The 23,452-nt window shown below is 39.5% G+C and overlaps 2 protein-coding genes and 1 pseudogene across 2 annotated transcripts; all 3 read left to right on the top strand.

Annotated features, from left to right (window-relative positions):
* Positions 1–6,835: 6,835 nt before the first annotated feature.
* LOC131304452 (L-type lectin-domain containing receptor kinase IX.1-like) lies at positions 6,836–9,179 on the top strand. Its single transcript, XM_058331694.1, has one exon. The coding sequence runs from the start codon at positions 6,962–6,964 to the stop codon at positions 8,981–8,983; it is 2,022 nt and encodes a 673-aa protein (XP_058187677.1). The 5' UTR covers positions 6,836–6,961; the 3' UTR covers positions 8,984–9,179.
* Positions 9,180–12,198: 3,019 nt separating this feature from the next.
* On the top strand, positions 12,199–16,108 carry LOC131303161 (L-type lectin-domain containing receptor kinase IX.1-like; annotated as a pseudogene).
* Positions 16,109–20,163: 4,055 nt separating this feature from the next.
* On the top strand, positions 20,164–23,007 carry LOC131304078 (L-type lectin-domain containing receptor kinase IX.1-like). The gene has a single exon (XM_058331179.1). The coding sequence runs from the start codon at positions 20,990–20,992 to the stop codon at positions 22,991–22,993; it is 2,004 nt and encodes a 667-aa protein (XP_058187162.1). The 5' UTR covers positions 20,164–20,989; the 3' UTR covers positions 22,994–23,007.
* The last annotated feature ends 445 nt before the right edge of the window (positions 23,008–23,452 follow it).

Below are 23,452 nucleotides of genomic sequence, written 5' to 3'. Positions count from 1 at the left end.
AAATTTGAAGGTCTTTTTCGTAGAGATGCATTATTTTTAAATTCTAGATCTGCGGACCGAACAATCTTTTTGGGATAGTACTCAACTTTTTGAAAACAGTAATGCTAAATTAACAAAACTTTGATAACCAATTCCTACATGCATACTTTTTGTCTATTCATTGGCAGCCTGTTTGGCAGTGGGAGATGGAAGCCGGATATAACATTGACCCGGGTATGGAAATTCGGCTTGTGTTATATCCGGTGTTTGTTTGGAAGGGAGAGCCGGATATGTTCTAGCCAGGATAATTATATACCCCGCAGAGGGATATAATTTGGACACCCCTCCCCCTAGTCCACATTATATCCAGCTGGCCCAGTGACCAAAAAGCCCTTGGGGGCCCATTGTGTCATCCCCCCTCTCTCTCTCTCTCTCCCCCCAAAGGCACAGAAGCAAGCGGAGAACGTGTTCGGGAAGTAGGAGAACGACGACGAGGACAATGTCCGTGAAGTTATGTAACCTAGTCTTCTAGGAAAAAAAGAAGAAGAAGAAGATGGTAGACATTGTTATCTTCCATTTCTCAAAAACTAAAACAACGACCGTGCATGATTTGGTCTTTTCCAATCATTTCAGACATTATTATATTTTATTTTTCAAACTAAAACAACGATCGTGCATGATTTGGTCTTTTCCAATCATTCCAGATATTGTTATCTTTCATTTCTCAAACTAAAACAACGACCATGTATGATTTGGTCTTTTTCAATCATTCGAGACATTGTTATCTTCCATTTCTCAAAAACTAAAACAACGACCGTACGTGCATGATTTGGTCTTTTCCAATCATTCGAGACATTGTTATCTTCTATTTCTCAAAAACTAAAACAACGACCGTGCATGATTTGGTCTTTTCCAATCATTCCAGACATTGTTATCTTCCATTTCTCAAAAACTAAAACAACGACCGTACGTGCATGATTTGGTCTTTTCCAATCATTCTTTTATATATAGCTAATCGACAATCAAGCTAGCCCGTGCATGATTTTAAGATGGGCCTGGCCTGGCCCGGAGCCAGCCTCTTTTCCACTAGCCCAACGGGCCATACAGAACTCCTTTGTTACCGTTTTGGACACATTTTGCATAGTAATTGGGCCTAGAGCTTTTCCCACCCTAAAGTAGCCCATCTAAAAGTAGACTAAAAAATTCCAAGCCCTGTAAATTATTGGTAGGTTCGAGAAGGCGTAGTGGGCCCGAAGCCCATGTATCCTCCTAGTACTATGCAACAAGGGTTTTAGGGGGTGTTCCAACTCTAAAAAAAGAAGGTTTTGGAAAAAGGAAGGTAATTTCAAGCCTAAAAATCATATGTTTATGTAAATAATTTTCTTATCAATATGGATCTTGTTTGATAGATTTCATTGAGATCTTTAATACGGTGCAAGAAAAATCAAAAAATTATTTTTCATTTTCATTATATTTGAGTTTGAAAATTGAAGAAAAAGAACTTTTTAAAAAGGAAGGCTAGTTGGAACACCACCTTAAACCTTTATGCGACGGTTGCAGTGGAGGGGTTTCTCTCCTTCGTGGGTGATCTGCCTCTCCCTCTCTCTTTTCCACCATCACCCCTACATTCTCATCCTCCACATACCACCAGCACCGGCCACTTCTTCTCAACTATTCCACCGCGTTGTTCGATGGTTTATCACTGGCTTTCGCCGTTTGTGGGACTTTCTCATTCCTTTGGGGGACTATTCCACCGCGTTGTCCTTTGGGAGGATTGTTCTTCTTTTTGGTTGGACCTCCGTTGGGAGGTCGTTGTTCTCTGGTTTGTCCTACTCTATGCGGGCTTTTCTTCCACTTTGCGGAACTTTCTCATTCCTTTGGAGTTGTGTAGAGTGTTTTGATGTAATGAAAGTGAATTTTCGAAGTGATGGCAATTCTGTGGTGCAAGTTGTAATAGCCCAAAATACAATAGCTTGCATGAGTATCTTCCCTTTATGGGAATGCTTGCCTTTCGTACTGTTTTATTCTCCTACCAATGAAAGTATCCTAAACTTCAGCTAAAAAAAAAAAAAGAATATCACTACGCTATTTGCACATTAATCATTGCTCTTAGAATGGTTAATCACTTATAATTATTGAGTTTTTGATAAGCAAATATAAAGAAAGATCAAGTATGTTTCTAGGCATCAATTCCATTGATTGAGATTTCTGACTCCATTCCTGATTTCTTAATATGATGATATGAATTTTCACTGTCGATCGTCTGGCCACACCCTATTGGTAATCTTTTTCTATTATGATGAAAGGGACCCTAATCTATTTCCCTTGGCATACATAACGCGATCGATCTGGAACCTAAAATATGAATAATTCAATTTAATTTATGGAAGAGTTCTATGATGAACTTGAAATATGATTACATAAATAATTTCTTTTTTTAAAAAAAAATTTATAGCTTGTCATTACTCTATGTTATGGATCAGAGGCAGGACTTCATTTTCGGAAGTCAAAAATTACGCACCCACAATATAAATAGACAGTAGAGACTGGTTAATTATAACTATGAGATCCAATTTTGCATTTTCAGAACTATACTCCCTCCGTCCCAATTTAATTGTCTCTTGTTCTATTCTAACCAGCTAAAATATTAGTTATATCTTTAAATTCGTAATGAATTTCATATCAAATATGTATCTTGTTTAATAGATCTCGATTAGTTCTATAACATAATGTTTTCGAAATCACTTAAAACATTATAAATTACAAGATATAATAAATTAAAAAGTAGCACAAACTCCCAAAAAGAATAATTAAATTGGGATGGAGGGAGTATTATTCAGAAAATATTAAATATAACATGTGTATGACCCGTGTATATAAATCACATAAAAGATTCACGATACATTAAATTATATATTACTGTATCAATAGCAATTATTAAAAAGAACAAAGAAAACAGATGGGAAGGAGAAATAATTAAGCTACTGGAAAGATTAAAGGGGACTACTTTCTAGGAAGGTTTGAAGGGAATTATTAAAAGAAAAAAGTCGACTGTTAAGAGTATCTGAAAAGGTGGGCTATTCTCGCACCCAAAGCCAATCTAATTTGGGCTTGAAAGTCATTTTTCACCTCTCTCATGCCTAATGTGAAGCCATTTCAGGAGCGGAAAAATGGCTGAGTCATTTTCGTGGTCAAATTTGACTGAGGAAATGGGTGTGGCCATATGTGCTATACATTATATAGACCGCCAAGCATCTCCCTTTGGCCGTTTATCTCGACAATTGACGACTTGGATCTTAACCAAGTAATAGACGATTTAGATTTGTATGCAATCCGAGCCGTCCGTGCTCGATCAGCCGCTCTCCATTCGCCCTGTAGGGAGCTGCTCGTCAGCATCCCTGGGTCATTTTCAACTACCAAAAGAATCGTTAACCCAATTCCCCAAATCATATTGATGTTAGTTGTTAATTTCATAGATTTGTGCGACAATATACTCCCTCCGTACCATTTGATAGTCCCACATCCCATTTTGAGATGTCCCAAAAGACAAGTCCACAATCCAAAATCAACAATAGAAACTTGGTAAAATTAGATTATTTCCCTTATGTACGTTTAAATTGAAGTGCTACTATCTGCGTCAATCAAATCACTTTTTGATGGGGACATAATGAAAAGTTAAATACTTTTTGATGTAATTATTATGTTCCTATAAAAGTTGAAATTCTCAAATGGAACGAAGGAAATACTAACTTGGCGAATCAATCTAGTGTTTCGTGCAACACATTATAGATAAGGGTAGAGAGAGTACTGGCAAAGGGAAAACCATGAGAGAGATATGAGAGACTGAACTATCAAGAAGCTATCCTAAGACAAACCAAAGGTTGTGATCATTTGGAAGCAATCCAGATTTGTGATTATTTGAGAATCTACCTTGGACTATGAACTCGACGATGATCCAATGATTGGGATTGTGTGAGAAAGATGATTGCTAAGTAAATAGTATCCAATAATGCCCGGGCCGGTTATATGTAGTGCATAAAGTCATGATGTAAGTCACGTAATGTGTGGGTAGGTGCGGATAAATGTGGGTGAGGGTACGGGAGCGCAAGTGTGCATTCGTGTGAAATCATCTTTCAAAAATATCCCAAACAACTAAAATTTATGAGTGAGGATTGATAGCGCGAGCATAGAACCAGAATTGAGAAAAGGAGCGCATGCCATTTCGAAGGATTATGTGACTAAGATGATGATCCAAATATAACCCAAACGACTAAGAAACGCGTTAAGAACTGGGCATATATGATGCATTCAGGGTAGAGAGAGAGAGTACAGGCAAAGGGAAAACCATGAGAGAGATATGCGAGACTGAACTATCAAGAAGCTATCCTAAGACAAACCAAAGGTTGTGATCAAATATCCCTTTCACAAATGAATGAGGCTGCTATCAAATATGCTTAGTTTGTTGGTTTTCTTGTTATACAAGATTGGCAATTTTCAAGGAGAGTTTACTCTGTTTAAAATAAAAAAGAAAGTTATGCTATTACTTCAATCAAATAATTTTATACCAAATATGTTTCGTAACTAGCCAAAATGCTTCGTACTAATATTTTCTTTGTGCAGTTGTTCACACCTATTCGTAACTAAGTAAAATAGTATGTAGTAACATAAAAGACTTGACAAATGAAACAAAAAAGGTAACAAATAAAATCGTAAAATGCCAAATAGATGAATCATAAAGTTTGTAACCCACCTATTTACATCCATTTCGACATTTTTTTTTTTTTTTTGTAAAATGCCAATGATTACCATATGAAAAGTGGGCCCGGGCTCTGGATCAATCAAAAAGTCCAAGTCATTCAGGTCCATTTGCGAAAAGATGAACGGGTGAGAAACCTATTGCAATCTGACAAGGATGGACCAAGTCTACACTACCCTATCATTCAGACGAAGTCCTATGTTTCAGGGTTCTTGTCTTGAGATTTTTCAGGGTTTGGTGCATTCACAGGCAAATCCTCATGGCCTATACAGGGAATATTCCTTGCATTACCTAAGATTTTAAGCATTACAAGGACAAAATACATGAGGACAAAGTCATGAATACCATGTGGCACTTAATGGAACAAGTTCCAATAGGAGATGGTTAATGGAATGAGCCAAATTAGGAAATAGACCAAGAAAGTTAGGAAGCACTTAGGCTCTTGACCAATTCAAAAAGGGCCACGTGGCAGCCATCAAGGGAGTTCGGTTTGCAATCAATGTATACAATGAATTTGAGTACCCAGAAATAAAAGGAAGCGGTTGGGAGACATGAGACACCTGTCACTTTTTCAGGGCCCAAGCATATCCAATTCCAGGGACAAATGACAGCTTTTTAGGTCCTTTATAACAATTACAAGAAGGTTATTGCGACATGAAACTTGGGTGTGCTGTTTTTATTGCCAAAATCGTTTGTGCCTACAAGGAATTGGGAATAAGCCCTGAAAAAAAGGAGTTATGACTATTTTTTACCGATCAAAGGGGACGCATCAAATCAATCAAGGGAATCCCCTTTTTTGTTTAGAGATTTTATTAATCAATTGTAAAGTAAAAAAAGAACACGATCAAGCGGCATCACAACAAGAGCATAAAATTCCAACAAAATTGGTACCCTACCCCCAACAATTATATGCCCACTCGAGCCCCAAACGAATACACGGTTGACAAGAAGTCAACAAATGAACCCAGGCATAAACTATACAAGTGATTAAGATCCTTACCAATTACATTTCAACAAGTTCGATCAACATCAAACCTAATATTCTGGAAGACTAGCTAGACATTGAAAGTTGAACCAACGTTTAAGAAGTTTTTCTAATATGGAAGTAAGGTCAATAAATGGATTTACAAATGTTTAGTCATTCATTATGTTATCAAAAATCTCATTCCTTTCACTGAAATTTCTACTATGTACTAAACAAAAAGGGTAGTTTAAACTTGTACATCAAGAAACTAGACTAGTTTCAAGATTTCAACATCAGTTTGGTTGTATAAAGAGCCAGAGCCAGAGCCGTCAAGGGAAGCACTTAGGCTCTTAGACCAATTTAAAAAGGGCCACGTGGCAGCCATCAAGGGAGATCAGTTTGCAATCAATGTATACAATGAATTTGAGTTTCCAAAAAATAAAAGGAAGCGGTTGGGAGACATAAGACACCTGTCACTTTTTCAAGGCCCAAGCATATCCAATTCCAGGGACAGATGACAGCTTCTCAGGTCCTTTACAACAGTTACAATAAGGTTATTGCGACATGAAACTTGGGTGTGCCGTTTTTATTGCCAAAGTCGTTCGTGCCTACAAGGAATTAGGAATAAGCCCCGGAAAAGGAGTTGTGACTATTTTTTACCGATCAAAGGGGACGCATCGCATCAATCAAGAGAATCCCCTTTTTTGCTTAGAGATTTTATTAATCAATTGTAAAGGATACAAAGCTTAAAAAAAGAACAAGATCAAACGGCATCACAACAAGAGCATAAAATCCCAACAAAATTAGCACCCTACCCCCAGCAATCATATGCCCACTCGAGCCAAAAACGAATACACGGCTGACAAAAAGTCAACAAATGAACCCAGGCATAAACTAGTCCCTTTAGTATGCCTGTGAGCAGACTAAGTGATTAAGATGCTTACCAATTACATTTCAACAAGTTTAACATTAGGCCTAATATTCAGGAAGACTAGCTAGACATTGAAAGTTGAACCAACGTTTAAGAAGTTTTTCTAATACGGAAGTAAGGTCAATAAATGGATTTACAAATGTTTAGTCATTCATTATGTATTCAAAAATCTCATTCCTTTCACTGAAATTTCTACTATGTACTAAACAAAAAGGGTAGTTTAAAATTGTACATCAAGAAACTAGACTAGTTTCAAGATTTCAACATCAGATTGGTTGTATAAAGAGCCAGAGCCAGAGCCAGCGCCAATATCCTGCACTACCTCAAGAAAATGGCTACCTCTACCAAAAACATTCCAACTTCATTTCCATCACTTCATGCTCATATCAGTCTCTTAACTGCATCTGCATTTATCTTATTTCTTCTTCCCATTACTAGTTCAGATTATTTCGATTTTCCTAACTTTTATCCGACTACAACTTACAACGGCGCACTGTATCAAGGAGATGCAGTGTCGTTGGTTGGAGCCGTACAATTCAACTCATTCACTTACCTATGCCGCGTCGGTTGGGCAACATATGCAGAGAGGGTTCAGTTATGGGACTCCAAAACCGGAGCCCTCTCTGACTTCACCACCGATTTCTCCTTCACTATTGACACCCTAGGGTCACCCAATTATGGCCACGGGCTTGCGTTCTTTCTTGCTCCCGTTGGTTTCCAGATCCCACCTAACTCGGCTGGTGGGTTCCTAGGGCTTTTCAACACCACAACTAGTAATTCAGTAAAAAACCAAATGGTGGTGGTTGAGTTCGACTCCTACCCGAATACTGAATGGGATCCTCCGTACGAGCATGTCGGGATCAACAACAACTCAATTGGATCAGTCATTACTACTCCGTGGAATGCTAGCTTGCACAGCGGCGTAACATGTGATGCTTCGATTATGTACAATGCAAGTACAAAAAATTTGAGTGTGTTTTGGTCTTACGGGGGAAACTCTAACTCCCAAAGCAATTCCAGTCTTTCTTACAAAATCGACCTAATGGAGGTTCTACCGGAGTGGGTCATGGTTGGATTTTCGGCTGCGACAGGGGAGTATGTAGAGAAAAACACGCTTGAATCATGGCAGTTCACCTCCAGTTTTGACACGAAAACGACAAGTGCTAAGCACGCGAAAGATTCCAAATTGATGGTTGGTCTAACAGTCTCAATGGGTGTTTTGATTTTTGGAGGGATGATCTTCATAGGATCTGCGGTTCTAAGGAAAAGGAGGCGTGTTCGAAGGGAAAAAACGGAGAAAATGAACTTGACATCGATCAACGATGATCTAGAAAGAGGTGCCGGACCAAGGAGGTTCTCCTACGGAGATCTTGTAACGGCTACTAACAACTTCTCAGCCGAAAGAAAGTTGGGTGAAGGAGGATTTGGAGGTGTTTACAAAGGGTACTTAAACGATTTAGACATGGCGGTAGCTGTGAAGAAAATTTCAAGGGGGTCTAGACAAGGGAAAAAAGAGTACACAACAGAGGTGAAGATTATAAGCCGGTTGAGGCACCGGAATCTGGTGCAACTCATTGGTTGGTGCCACGATCAAGGCGAGTTCCTTCTCGTCTACGAGTTTATGCCCAACGGAAGCCTTGACGCTCACCTCTTTGGGAAAAAGATTCCTCTCACTTGGGCGATGAGGTACAAAGTAACTCTAGGTTTGGCCTCGGCATTGTTGTATCTACATGAAGAGTGGGAGCAATGCGTGGTGCACCGGGACATCAAGTCGAGCAATATTATGCTAGACTCGGGATTCAATGTCAAGCTCGGAGACTTTGGGTTAGCCCGACTAATGGACCACGAGCTCGGGCCCCAAACAACTGGCTTAGCTGGAACGTTAGGGTACTTGGCACCAGAGTATATAAGCACGGGCAAGGCAAGTAAAGAGGCAGATGTTTTCAGTTTCGGGGTGGTGGTGTTGGAAATCGCTAGCGGGAGGAAATCAATTCGTCCGACAGATGAAGAATCGGAAATAGGGTTGGTGGAGTGGGTTTGGGATCTCTACGGAAGAGGGCAAATTCTTTCCACCGTTGATGAGAGACTAAAATCGAATTTCGATTTGAAGGAAGTAGAGTGTTTGATGATTGTTGGGTTATGGTGTGCTTACCCAGACCATAGCCTTAGGCCATCAATAAGGCAAGCAATTCAAGCACTTCATTTTGAGGCACCAATGCCTAACTTGCCTAAGAATATGCCAGTTCCAATGTATCAAGTACCTAGAGCACCAACCTCCAGGTTTGAAGATCAGCAGGTGGCGAGTTCCAGTGAGCCGATGATAAGTTGTACAAGCATCGATACGGGTCGTTAAGTCTTTCTATTTACTTTTTTGCCAATAAGGGTGCTTGAGACATCTCGAAATAGATCTTTTTAGTTGCCCTGTTAGATTGCAGTAGTTAATACCGTTCATCGTATCTTTGAATAAAGAAGGGTTGTATCAGTAAAACCATGCGTGCTAAGTGTGTACTAATTTGACACTCTTGATTAGTAGACTCTATTTTTATGCATGTTGTCAAGATGTCAAATTTAACAATCTGAGTAATTTTGTTTATAAGAATTGTTTTCCCTTGCATTTTGTATTGTGTATATCAAAAGACTCACTCAACAAAAATTCGGTCTATTGAAGAAGAAACCTACGATACTTGGAACGTGGATCATACTTGTAGAATGAGCAGAATCAGGAACGTTACTCAGTGAGCTACTTGGGTGACTTATTACCAGTTGTTGACTAGTTGTTTTTTTCCTTTTCAGATTGTAGCTTTTTTGCCTTCGTCTAGAGGATTGTTTTAATTCTTTTTTTGTTGGGCCTCCATTGGGAGATTGTTGTTCTCGGATTTATCCTACCCTATGTGGACTTTTATTCTCCTTTGCGGGACTTTCTCATCTCTTTGGGGGTTGTGTGAAGTGTTTTGATGTAATGGCAGTGAGTTTTCAGATTGGTCGCAATTCTGTGATGCAAGTTGTAGCTTAGAATGCAGTAATTTGTATCTCCCCTTTATGGGATGCTTGCCCTTCCTAATGTATTGTTTTCTTCTCCTATCAATGGAACTATCCTAAACATTGGCCAAATTAAAAATATGAATATAACTACGCTATTGGCACATTAATCATTGCTCTCAGGAAGGTCAATCGCTTATAATTATTGAGTTTTTATAAGCAAATAAGAAGAAAGATCAAGTACATTTCTAGGCATTGATTCCAATGACTGAGATTTCTGACTCTCCATCCTTGATTTCTTAATACGATGATATGAATTCTTCACAATCGTCTGACCATATTTTATTGGTAATCTTTTTCTATTACAGAAGTAACCCTATTGTTAATCTATTTCCCTTGGCATACATAACGCGGTCGATTTGGAACCACACCCTCCGTCTAAGAACTCCTAAATTTAATTCAATTTTGTGGTTAAGTTCTATGATGAACTTGAAATATTATTAAATAAATAATTTCTTTTTAACAAAAAAAAGTATAGCTTCTCCATTACTGTATGTTATGGATCGGAGGCAGGACTTCGTATCCGGAAGTAAAAAATTATGCACACACAATTTAAACAGTAGATAGTACAGACTAGATATAACTATGAGATCGAGAGTTCCAAAGAGTTAGAGAGAGAGTTAGGGGTCAGTTTCCACCCTCCTACCCCTCGCCTCCCCTTCTGCTCTCTTCCTTCCTCCTCCCCTTTTAGTTGCCCTTCCTCTCCGGCCTCTCTTTCTCCTCTCCTCCTCTCTCAGCTCATGGAAGAGAGATGGTTAAGGAAGATCCCCCTCTCTCTCTCTCTCCCCTTCATTTTTAGACTACGGAGACCCAATCTGGTTTTGGTTTGTGATTCTGCTCCGCTAGGCGACGGTTTTTCATGCTCTCCGGCCTCGACGGTGAAGGTGTGTGCAGCTAATCCGGTTCCGATCTTCCAGTCTAGATGTAGTTTTATTGCAGTAGGAACGGGCTTTCCTCTCTAGATTCCATGGCCTTTCCACCCTCCTGGGTTCCGATACCCCCATTATATCTTCTTCTTCTTTTTTTGTTATTTTTGTTTTTTTGGTTGTACGTTATTTTAGTTGTACCTTTTCCTTTTCCGTATTAATATAACTTAATTTATCTTGTTTGTCAAAACTATGAGATCCAATTTTGCACTGATTGAACTATATCATCCAGAAAACATCTATTCTATATTATAAAGGGAGAGCACACTTTGGCGTGGACTTTTCTTTGAGGCTAGCTTACATTTTTCATTGCCCACTTTAACGCAACCTTTAACATTTTTTCCTCCATTTAAATTTGCTTTGTAAGTAACTGGTACGGTAGTTATGGAATTCCATAATTGAAATTACACTCCACATGTGGCACAAAACAATGACTGCTAGGTTTGGGTAGTTACTTCTTTCTAACTCCACCTCATTTCTATCTCATTATTAGCTAATCTAAATCCCTATCATTGCCCCAAAATCTCAATTCACGTATTCTAAAATCTAAAGCACATGGAGAGAAACGCCTCATCGGCCACGTGGAGGAAAAAAAAAAAAAAACAAGAAAATCGACCGAGACAGGTTTGACGTGCATACGCATCGAGTGTGTCCTCCCTCAAAAATAACACGTGTATGACCTGTGTGTATACAAATCACATAAAAGATTCACGATACGTTAAAATATCACCGTCTCAATAACAGTTAAAAAGAACAAACAATTCAATTTAAAATTCATTAAAGAAACAGATGGGAAAGAGAAATAATTAAGCTGCTATTAAAGGGGACTTCTTTCTAGGAAGGTTTTCGAAGGGAATGAAAAAAAAGTAGAGTTTCTGAAAAGGTGGGCTATTCTCACACCCAAAGCGAATTTTTGGCTTGGAAGTCATTTTTCACCTCTCTAATGTCTATTGTGAAGCCATTTCAGGAGCGAAAAAATGGCTGAGTCATTTTCATGGTCAAATTTGAGAGAGGAAATGGGTGTGGCCATATATGCTACATTAGACTTTGCCCCCATTTTCAACTACCAAAAGAATCCTTAACCCAGACAATACCCCAAATCATATGGATCTATTTGAGCAGACTAAGTCATTAAGATGCTTACCAATTACATTTCAACCAGTTGAACTGATGCCTAATATTCAGGAAGACTAGCTAGACATTCAAGGTTGAACCAACTTTAAGAAGTAGTTTTCCTAATATGTAAGTAAGGCCAATAAATAGATTTACAAATGTTTAGTCATTCAATATGTTATCTGAAATCTTATTCCTTTCACTGAAACTTCTAGGAGTACAAAACAAAAAGGCTAGTTTAAACATGTACGCACAAAAGAAACTAGACTAGTTTGAAGTTTTCAACATCAGATTGCTTGTATAAAGAGCCAGAACCAGTGCCAATATCCTGCACTACCTCAAGAAAATGGATACCTCTACCGATAACATTCCAACTTTATTTCCATCACTTAATGCTCATATCAGTCTCTTAACTGCATCTGCATTTATCTTATTTCTTCTTCCCATCGCTAGTTCAGATTATTTCGATTTTCCCGACTTTTATCCGACTACAACTGACAACGGCGTACTGTATCAAGGAGATGCAGGGTCTTTGGTTGGAGCCGTAGAATTCAACTTACTCATTTACCTATGTCGCGTTGGTTGGGCCACATACACAGAGAGGGTTAAATTATGGGACTCTGAAACCAGAGCCCTCTCTGACTTCACCACCAACTTCTCCTTCACCATTGACACCCTAAAGTCATCCCTTTATGGCCATGGGCTTGCGTTCTTTCTTGCTCCGGTCGGTTTCCAGATCCCACCTAACTCGGCTGGTGGGTTCCTAGGGCTTTTCAACACCACAACTAGTCATCCAGTAAAAAACCAAATGGTTGTGGTTGAGTTCGACTCCTACCCAAATCCTGAATGGGATCCTCCGCATGAGCATGTGGGGATCAACAACAACTCGATTGGATCGGTCATTACAACTCCGTGGAACGCTAGCTTGCACACCGGCTTAATATGTGATGCTTCAATTACGTACAATGCAAGTACAAAGAATTTGAGTGTGTTTTGGTCTTACGGAGGAAACTCTAGTTCGCAAGGCAGTCTTTCTTACAAAATCGACCTAATGGAGGTTCTACCGGAGTGGGTCATGGTTGGGTTTTCGGCCGCGACAGGGGCATTTCTAGAGAAAAACACGCTTCAGTCATGGCAGTTTACCTCCAGTTTTGTGATGTAGGACAAAAATTTAGAAAATTTCAAGTTTATGGAATTATTCGTTTTAGGAATTCCCCTTTTAATCTCACTTGTTTAGGCATATTGCTATTAGTTTTTTAATTTTGTTAATCTTTGTTTCCAAGTATTATTTTGTTTCTCCCTCAAAAAAAGTATTATTTTTATTGGTCTTCGTTTTAAGTAATTACCTTATTGTTAGGACTCCTACTAGTATAAATAGGAGTGTAAGTTATTCAATTATCAAAACTTTTAAGCTTTTATCAATAATATTGTAGAGATTTTCTCTTTATTTCTTGTGCGCAAGATTTGCTCGTTGCGACGAGTTGTTTATCTCGTTTGGACTAGTACGCTAACTAGTCTCGTGAATTCCGCTGCGTCAAGTGGTATCAAAGCAAGGCTTTGCCTGGTTCGATGGCACCAAACACAGAAGAAGACACACCCATTGACGTTGGTCGTGGGCTTACTGACCTAAGGAGGATGGTGGAGGATCAACAAGCACAGCTGACTGAGATCCGTCAGGATACCCACACTCAGTTCACTGAGATCCGTGAGATGCTACAGGGGTTGACTCTACAAAATCACCAAAGGCTAGAAAGGGTTGAGAAGGATCGCGCGTTGGGATTTGCCCATCGCCAACCTCCTAACCAGAATATGAACCGCGTTGAGAGATTTGCCCGCAACCAACCTATTCACCATAACGTCTCTAGAGGATATTCTTATTATCATTACGATAGTAGGAATAAATTTGAAGGTGAGCTATTCGAGAACCATGATGCTTATCAGTCGATAAAGCGACAACCAAATTTCAGGTATTATGATAATTTGTCAAAATTTAGTGGTCTTGAATTTTTTGAAGATCGTTTGGATTGGATTCTAAACATCGAAGATTCCTTCGAGTATGCAAAAATTCCAACAAAACAAATGTGGAGGTATTTGTTAGTGAAGCTTATGGGACCAGCGCTACGATGGTGGCTAGATATGCAATTTCTAAGAGATTGATTGGGCAAGCATCGAATTTATGCATGGTACAGAATTAAAAAATGTATGATGGAGAGATTTTTACCAAGGAATTATGAGCAATTGTTGGAGGAAAAATATAGACCAAAACAGTATCATGCAGAACAAATTATTGTAGAAGCCGTGGGAGAGGTCAAAATTGAACTTGAAGGTCAAGACGAAATTAACATCGATGCTTGTGTGCAAGAGGATACTGAAATTGTTTCCGATGCTGTTGCGCAGGAACAAAAGAATATTGCATTGGAGGTTTGTGCGTTTGGGCTTGATGAATCACCCACAATGGAGTTGACTACAACACTACAAGAAAATATGGTTATTACTGAAATCCGATTTTCTGACAAAAGAGTGCCAACCAACTCTATAATAAATCAAAGTCTAGAGAACCAGCAACTTCAGCATAAGGTTCTAGTTGTAGATTTTCTTGGAGTGCAACAATTTGATTGGATTCCCAACATTCATCTAGTGAATTTTGTCAACAAGTTAAGGCATGCTGAGAAACAATCTTTGCAAATACACTTTTTCTTGAAGTTTTATTTCAAGTTAAGAAAGGAGTTCAAGTATTCTAAGTATCTGTTTCTTTGGCATGGAAGATGGCAGATTTCCAACAAGAACTCGAGGTCGAGTTCTTTTGAAGAAAAGGAGACTGATGTAGGACAAAAATTTAGAAAATTTCAAGTTTATGGAAATTTTATTCTAGGAATTATTCGTTTTAGGAATTCCCCTTTTAATGTCACTTGTTTAGGCATATTCCTATTAGTCTTTTAATTTTGTTAGTCTTTGTTTCCAAGTATTATTTTGTTTGGTCTCCGTTTTAAGTAATTACCTTATTGTTAGGACTCCTACTAGTATAAATAGGAGTGTAAGTTATTCAATTATCAAAACTTTTAAGCTTTTATCAATAATATTGTAGAGATTCTCTATTTATTTCTTGTGTGCAAGATTTGCTCGTTGCGACGAGTTGTTTATCTCGTTTGGACTGGTACGCTAACTAGTCTCTCGTGAATTCCGCTGCGTCAAACACAAAAACGACAAGTGGTAAGCACGCAAAAGATACCAAATTGATAGTTGGTCTAACAGTCTCAATGGGTGTTTTGATTTTTGGAGGGATGATATTCATAGGATCTGCAGTTTTAAGGAAAATGAGGCGTTTTCGAAGGGAAATAACTGAGAAAATTCACTTGACATTGATCAATAATGATCTAGAAAGAGGTGCCGGACCAAGGAGGTTCTCCTACGGAGATCTTGCTACAGCTACTAGCAACTTCTCAGCCGAAAGAAAGTTGGGTGAAGGAGGATTTGGAGGTGTTTACAAAGGGTACTTAATTGATTTAGACATGACGGTAGCTGTGAAGAAAATTTCAAGGGGGTCTACATAGGGTAAAAAAGAGTACACAACGGAGGTGAAGATTATAAGCCGGTTGAGGCACCGGAATCTAGTGCAACTCATCGGTTGGTGCCACAATCAAGGCGAGTTCCTTCTCGTCTACGAGTTTATGCCCAACGGAAGCCTCGATGCTCACCTTTTTGGGAAAAAGATTCCTCTCACTTGGGCGGTGAGGTACAAAATAACTCTGGGTTTGGCCTCGGCATTGCTCTATCTACACGAAGAGTGGGAGCAATGCGTGGTGCACCGGGACATCAAGTCGAGCAATATTATGCTAGACTCAGGATTCAATGTCAAGCTCGGAGACTTTGGGTTAGCCCGACTAATGGACCACGAGCTCGGGCCCCAAACAACTGGCTTAGCTGGAACATTAGGGTACTTGGCACCTGAGTATATAAGCACTGGTAAGGCAAGTAAAGAGGCAGATGTTTTCAGTTTCGGGGTGATGGTGTTGGAAATCGCTAGCGGGAGGAAATCAATCCGTCCGACAAACGAAGAATCGGAAATAGGGTTGTTGGAGTGGGTTTGGGATCTCTACGGAAGAGAACAGATTCTTTTCGCCGTTGATGAGAGACTAAATTCAAATTTTGATTCGAAGGATGTAGAGTGTTTGATGATTGTTGGGTTATGGTGTGCTTACCCAGACCATAGCCTTCGGCCATCAATAAGGCAAGCAATTCAAGTACTTCATTTTGAGGCACCAATGCCTAACTTGCCTAAGAAAATGACTGTTCCAATGTATCAAGTACCTAGAGCACCAACCTCCAGGTTTGAAGATCAGGTGGTGATCAGTTCCGGTGAGCCAATGATAAGTTATACAGGCATCGAAACAGGTCGTTAAGTCTTTCTATTTAGTTTTTTACCGATAAGGGTGCTTGAGACATTGCGAAATAGATCTTTTTAGTTGTTCTGTTAGATTGCAATAGTTAATACCCTTCATCGTAGCTTTGAATAAAGAAGGGCTACTATTAGTATACTCTATTCTTATGCATGTTGTCAAGATGTCAAATTTAGCAATCTGAGTAATTTTGTTTGTAACATTTGTTTTCTCTTTCATTTTTTTTGTTTGTATCAAAAGACTCACTCAACTAAAATTTAGTCTTTTGAAGAAGAACCTACGTAATGTGGAACGTGGATCGTAAATTGCATAACCTGTGGCAGGTAGATGTAAACTTCTACAAAATAAAAAAATCTGAATGTAGTTATTCAAAAGCAGCAATGAAACAAAATGTACTTCCATAAACTTTTAGGAGCATTGGTATAACATTTTCTCTCGCAGAACTGCACTCTCCCACCAAAATTCCTCCTTATTTAAAAATGTATACAGTATGTATACCAAATTCTAAATCAGTATCTGAGAAATACTCTAGTGAGGAAAGAATTGCTAACAGTTAGCAGGAATTTGGGGATCTTGTATGTTGGCAAGGGTGCGATGACAGAATAATGGTGACTAACGTGGTGGCTCAAGGAAATTTCTTAAATTTGGGGGTGCCAAAGGAACAAACAAGGCTCCAATATTTCGAAGGCCAATAGAAATTATTTGTCTAAGGCTCCTAGTCTAGTAGTGAAAAGACTACTGGCCTTGTGAGGGAAAAAGGCTCGAGAAGGAAATAAAAAGAAGTGGTTCCTAGTAGTAGCATGACTACCGGCCACACAAGAAAAACCAAAAGACTCTTAGTAGGTGGACAGACAAACACCTAGTCATGTGATGGAAAAATAGTGATTCCTACTGGGTGTAAAGACTACTACAGGCCACTAAGAAATAAAGACTCTGAAAGTGTGCATTTCACATTATTGAGGCTACTAGCCACGATATGCAGCTACTAGTAGAAGGCTACAGATCACCAAACTAAGTGATTCCTAGTAGTAAGGCTACTAGCTACCGACGATGAAAAGTGTTGATATTTTATTAGACCGAGTTTATACGATGGGCCTAAGATATGTGTTGCTTTGCTTCACAAGAAAGACCCGATTCATCTGATGAGTCCATCACCCAGAAATATTTGTTGCCTCTTTTGACATTCTGACTTGTGGGTTTGATGTTATCTCTGTCTAAAATGGACCAGATTTACTAAATCCAAAAAGTATTTGTTGCCCTGGATCGACATCGCCTTCGTCGAAAGAAGTGGATCAATTTTATAGATATAAAACTGATTGTGTTGCTCTGGTTAAAAAACAAAAGGACCATGTTTGCTTGATGGGTCCTAAACATCAAATGAGTCCCTTAGAAAAAAGTGGCATGCTAGAGAAAAAAGGTAAAATGCTATATGCATACAAAAGATTACAACGCAAGCTAATTATAAAATGATGGAGGGTCATCGAGGGTTTTGGGACTGAAACTTATAAGTTAGTCATCATAGTGTACACCCTACCTATGTGATAAGAGATCTGATGAAGAAGGTTCAATGGGTAACAACGAAAATGTAGGTTGACTAGAAAGATCACGGCATTTTTATTGAGGCACATTCTCTAGTCCCATTCCTATTGCGATAGTGATCTTTAGTATGATGCTTCAGGAAGAGATTACATGAGTCCATGGCAAGAATTATGGGGGGTATCGGTCACAGATAACCCTGAAGGTCTCACCTAAATGGGTATGGTAGTGGGGTCACTACTATGGGAAAATAGACAACTCCCTAAAGACACTTGTCATACAGGATAAGTGTGCATGACCGTCAAACGCAAACCAGACTAGAACCAAAATGAATTGCCCATACTGTGTGTGGGGTAAGTAGAAGTTTAGTTCACTGTGGTTCCTTCAAACAGAAACTTACTTTCAGTCAGTGTCGGTTCACATGCCAATCTTGTGGCAAGCCATGTCAAATTCTTTTCAAAGGCTAATGTCAAATGCATCTCCAACCTTTCGCCTCAAACTTGGAGATGTCAATTTTTTTAAAAGCTAGTGTTTGACACCAAATTTCACGCCAATACCATCTCTCCCCTCCAATCATGGCGTCAAATTTTCTCCCTGCTCTATGGCCAATTTTGTTGTAGACTGGTTGCTGCCAAATCCTACATGGATTTGGCTTTGCATTTGAAGGCAAGATTGGAGAGGCTTGTGGTGCCATTGGAGATGCTCTTTGGGCCTAAAAACTCCCCCCTCTTCTGTCTCTCTCTCTCTCTCTCTCTAAACTCCACCTACTCCTTCATATACATATACACAACCCATCCCCGTTTCCCATCGGCTTTCCCCATGCGGCCAATGGTGGACACAAGATTTGGGTCTAGCAAGGACATGAATCACGTGTATTTTCATATTCATAATAAAGATATAAGTATATTTCACAAGTATATATTTCTACTTGCGAGGTCCGAAAAAGAGACGATATTGTGTATATGTGTGTACCCACTGTTTTATTTTATATACGCAACCTAAAAAACGATTGATAACTTGAAATTATAGAGATTTTTACATGTACAGATTTTAAGAAAAAAATTTCACTTAAGGGACTTGCAGGGGCCAATATCATATTAGTGTTCTTATTAAAGCTAAAAATTAGTATGATACACGAGAATATTTGAAGTTGTGCAGGGGCTCGTGGTTCCCCCGCACCCCCTTGTGACTGCCCCAAGGGACACGATGGTCGAGGTGGCAATGGCAAGGCGGACATGGAGAAGTATGTGTTATTTTGCAACGACGAGTAAAATTTGGGGCAACAGGAGTTCATGAGCAATTGGTGGAATGATGGAAGGAGAGATTGGCTTGGATTGGAACGTTTCGGCCCAAGAGACAAGAAACCAGTTGGTAGAGTAGGTGTCAGCCACGTGGTGGTCAAAGGTCCATGCCACCACTAATGCATGCTGCATTTGAGCTCCGTTGCCTGTTTTTTCTGATGACACCATAGGGTTACATAATGCATATTTTAAGAGGATTCACAACCCTCAGTCATTCTTTCAGCCAAAGCTATAGCATTTTTTTGACTTAGGTTGTTTTGGAATGGGAGCATCTCCCTGTAGAGCGGCACAGAGCAGCTGATTCGGCCGCTCATCTCAACAATCGATGGCTCGGATCTTAACCGAGCAATGGATGGTTAAGATTTGTATGTGCTCAAATTTGACTCAAGTCGTCCATGTCGAGATGAACGGCTGGATCGACCCCTTTGCACCCGCTCAACAGGGAGCTACCGAGCAGCATCCCGGGTCTGTTTGTTTTCGCCTAACTTTATTATTCCAATTTTTTCAAAAAAAATAAATTGTCTTTTATGAATTTTTGTTCATTTTTACACTAATTTTTTTTGTAGATTTTTTCTTGATAAGAGGAATCTAAAAACTAACTAAAATTATGACCAAAAACTTGAAACCGATCACTAAAATTTGGAATATGTATAGACTCCATGTGTGGGGCCCACCTCTAGTTCTACACAAATGATCCGAGACGTTTATTTTGTAGATAACAATTTTTTAACATGACATCCAAAAATAAATTTTATAGGATACGGGATACCGATAAGTACTTGATCATGTACTTGCTGTAACTGACTGTATTGAGTTTTCGTATAACTAGAAAAATTAGCCGTAAAATAAACGTATCGGATCGTCTATGGGGGACCCAAGGCAGGACCCACACATGGAGTCTGTATATTTTCTTTACAAACCCGTTGGTCCCTGTGGAGTTATTGATACAAACCCCATGGTATTGTATATCAAAAACTTTGTGGATTCATACACCCTATGAATATTTAATCATGTTCCTAAAATTTTTAACCAAGTACCACGTATGAACTATGAAGAATCTTTGGATATATAAACCAATCCGAAGATCCTATCCGATCAAACAAATAGATCCTTTCCTCTAAACAAAGTTCTTGTAACTTTACTTTGTAGTTTGTAGGAGTACATAGTTTTATTAGCTACGGGTAAGATTTTTAGTTTTTATTGTTCAAATTTTACGCATGAGATTGAAAGATCAGTTCTTCGAACTCAGGCTCTTTCAACGAAATTTCCAGTTACCAAAAGAAACTGGAGTGAAAGGTCAGTTCTTAGACTATGTCCATTTACCAAAACCGCTCAATTCAGAACCAAACCGAATGGTTGACCTTGTTTCAACACATCAGAACAGGTAAACGCCCTAAACAACCTCCCATGACATTTTCATGGGATCGCTAAGTACTGAAAAGGTCAGAATGTCACTTATTTATATAGATAGTTCCTTTGATATCTAGGTTGAGGACTATTGAGGATTGTGGGAAGTCCTAGTAGTCCATATAGTATGTCATGCCACAGCTCATAGATATATATTGACTAGAATTGAAGTTTAATTATAAAGAAAAATATTACGAAACACGAATTCTTCAGCTATCTTTCAGAGGTCAAGGTCAACTCATTTTGGTTGTCGCATAAACTAGTCCTCTAGTATTCAGACGAGCAGATGAACTGATCAAAGTACGTTTTTCTACCAATAACATTTCAACAAGTTGCGCATCAGGCAGATGTAAGATTGAGGAAGACTGGGTAGACAGTGCATTTGAACCAATGTTCGAGATTATGCCTAGTAGTTTTGCTAGTATTTAAAGTAAGGTTGCCAATGGATTTACAATGTTTACTCATTCTCTGTGTTATGTTGTCAGCTATATCCTTCCTATAAATGTAAAGTCTCCTACGTACAGTAATAAACAAAAAGGGCAGTTTAAACTTGAATAAGAATAAATTAGACTGGGTCAAGTTCCAACATCAGATGGTTGTATAAATTTCCAGTGCCAATATACTGCACTAGCTCAAGAAAATGACTACCTCTACCTCTAAAATTCCAACTTCATTTCCATCACCAAATGCTCAAATTAGTCTCTTCACTGCATTTATCTTATTTTTTCTTCCCATTGCTAGTTCAGATTATTTCCAAGTCACTAGCTTTTCTCAGGATACACCCGACATAGTCTATCAAGGAGATGCAGTGACGTTGGCTGGAGCTGTAGAGTTCAACTCACTCACTTACCTATGTCACGTTGGCTGGGCGACATACGCAGAGAGGGTTCAACTATGGGACTCCAAAACAGGGACCCTCTCTGACTTCACCACCAATTTCTCCTTCATAATTGACACCCAAGAGTCATCCACATACGGCCATGGGCTCGCTTTCTTCCTGGCTCCGGTTGGTTTCCAAATCCCCCCTAACTCAGCTGGTGGGTTCTTAGGGCTTTTCAACACAACAACAAGCAATTCAGCAGAAAACCAAATTGTGACGGTTGAGTTCGACTCCTACCCGAATCCTGAGTGGGATCCTGCACATGAGCACATCGGGATTAACAACAACTCGATTGGTTCGGTCATTACAACTCCATGGAACGCTAGCTTGTACAGCGGAGAAACATGTACAGCTTCAATTACATACAATGCAAGTACAAAGAATTTGAGTGTGTTTTGGTCTTACGGTGGAAACTCTAGTTCACAAGGCAGTCTTTCTTATAAAATCGACCTTATGGAGATTCTACCGGAGTGGGTCATGGTTGGATTTTCGGCTGCGACAGGACAGTATTTGGAGAAACACACGCTTGAATCATGGGCGTTTAGCTCAAGTTTCAACACGAAAACGGCGAGAGGGAAGCACACGAACGATATCAAACTGATAGTTGCTTTAACTGTTTCAATGGGTGTTTTGATTTTTGGAGCGGGAATATTTATAGGATTTGTGATTGTAAGGAAAAGGAGGCATGTTCGAAGGAAAAAAACAGAGAAAACTAACTTGACGTCGATCAATGATGATCTAGAAAGAGGCGCTGGACCAAGGAGGTTTACCTACGCAGATCTTGTCTCGGCTACAAGCAACTTCTCGGCCGAAAGAAAGTTGGGTGAAGGAGGATTTGGGTGTGTTTACAGAGGGTACTTAAACGATTTAGACATGGCTGTAGCCGTGAAGAAAATTTCAAGGGGATCTAAACAGGGGAAAAAAGAGTACATAACAGAAGTGAAGATTATAAGCCGGTTAAGGCACCGGAATTTGGTGCAACTCATCGGTTGGTGCCACGATAAAGGCGAGTTCCTTCTTGTCTATGAGTTTATGCCCAACGGAAGCCTCGACGCTCACCTCTTTGGCAGCAAGATTCCTCTCACTTGGGCTGTGAGGTACAAAATAACTCTTGGTTTGGCCTCGGCATTGTTCTATCTACACAAAGAATGGGAGCAATGCGTGGTGCATCGGGACATCAAGTCGAGCAATGTTATGCTAGATTCTGAATTTAATGTCAAGCTCGGAGACTTTGGGTTAGCCCGACTCATGGACCACGAGCTTGGACCGCAAACAACTGGCTTAGCAGGAACGTTTGGGTACTTGGCACCGGAATATATAAGGACAGGCAAGGCAAGTAAAGGGGCAGATGTTTTCAGTTTCGGGGTGGTGGTGTTGGAAATCGCTACTGGGAGAAAATCAGTCAACCCGACAGAAGGAGAATCGGAAATAGGGTTGGTAGAGTGGGTATGGGATCTCTATGGAAGAGGGCGAATTCTTTCCGCCATTGATGAGAGACTGAAATCGAATTTCGATGCTAAGGAAGTAGAGTGTTTGATGATTGTTGGGCTGTGGTGTGCTTATCCTGACCATAGCCTTAGGCCATCAATAAGGCACGCAATTCAGGTACTTCATTTTGAGGCAGCAATGCCTCATCTGCCTATGAAGATGCCTGTCCCAATATATCGTGTACCTGGTGCAGGAAGCTCCAGGACCAGGCCTGAAGAACCGCTGATACATTCCGGTCAGGAGATAATAAGTTCAAGCATCGAAATGGGTCGTTAAATTTTTTCATTTCTCTTTTTTGCACTAATAAGGGTGTCCAAGACATCGCGAAATAGATCGTGGTAGTTGTTGTGTTAGTGCGCTATAATTAATACCCTTCATCATTACTGTCAATATGGAAGGGTTCTATCAGTAAATCAATTCCTGCTAAGTTTGTTTTTAATTGGTTACTCTTGATTAGTATATCAATTCTAGGCATGTAGTAAACATGACAATCTGAGCATTTTTTCCCTTGGGGATTCTTTTCTCGGGCATTTAGTTTCTGCGTGTGTCTCAATAGACTCATTGCAACAAATTGGGTCTTTAGAGAAGAAACGTAAACTTGGAATGTGGATTGTACTGGGTCAAGGAACCCAATTAGTAAAGTGGCATACAACGTCTTAAACTGTGGTACGATAGATGTAAACTTCTATTGATTACGAAAACTGGTAAGCACTCGTTTCAAGCAAACAAAACTAC

The sequence above is a fragment of the Rhododendron vialii genome, chromosome 10a (assembly GCF_030253575.1).
Source record: "Rhododendron vialii isolate Sample 1 chromosome 10a, ASM3025357v1".
NCBI lineage: Eukaryota > Viridiplantae > Streptophyta > Magnoliopsida > Ericales > Ericaceae > Rhododendron > Rhododendron vialii.
This window is presented reverse-complemented; position numbering and strand designations above follow the sequence as displayed.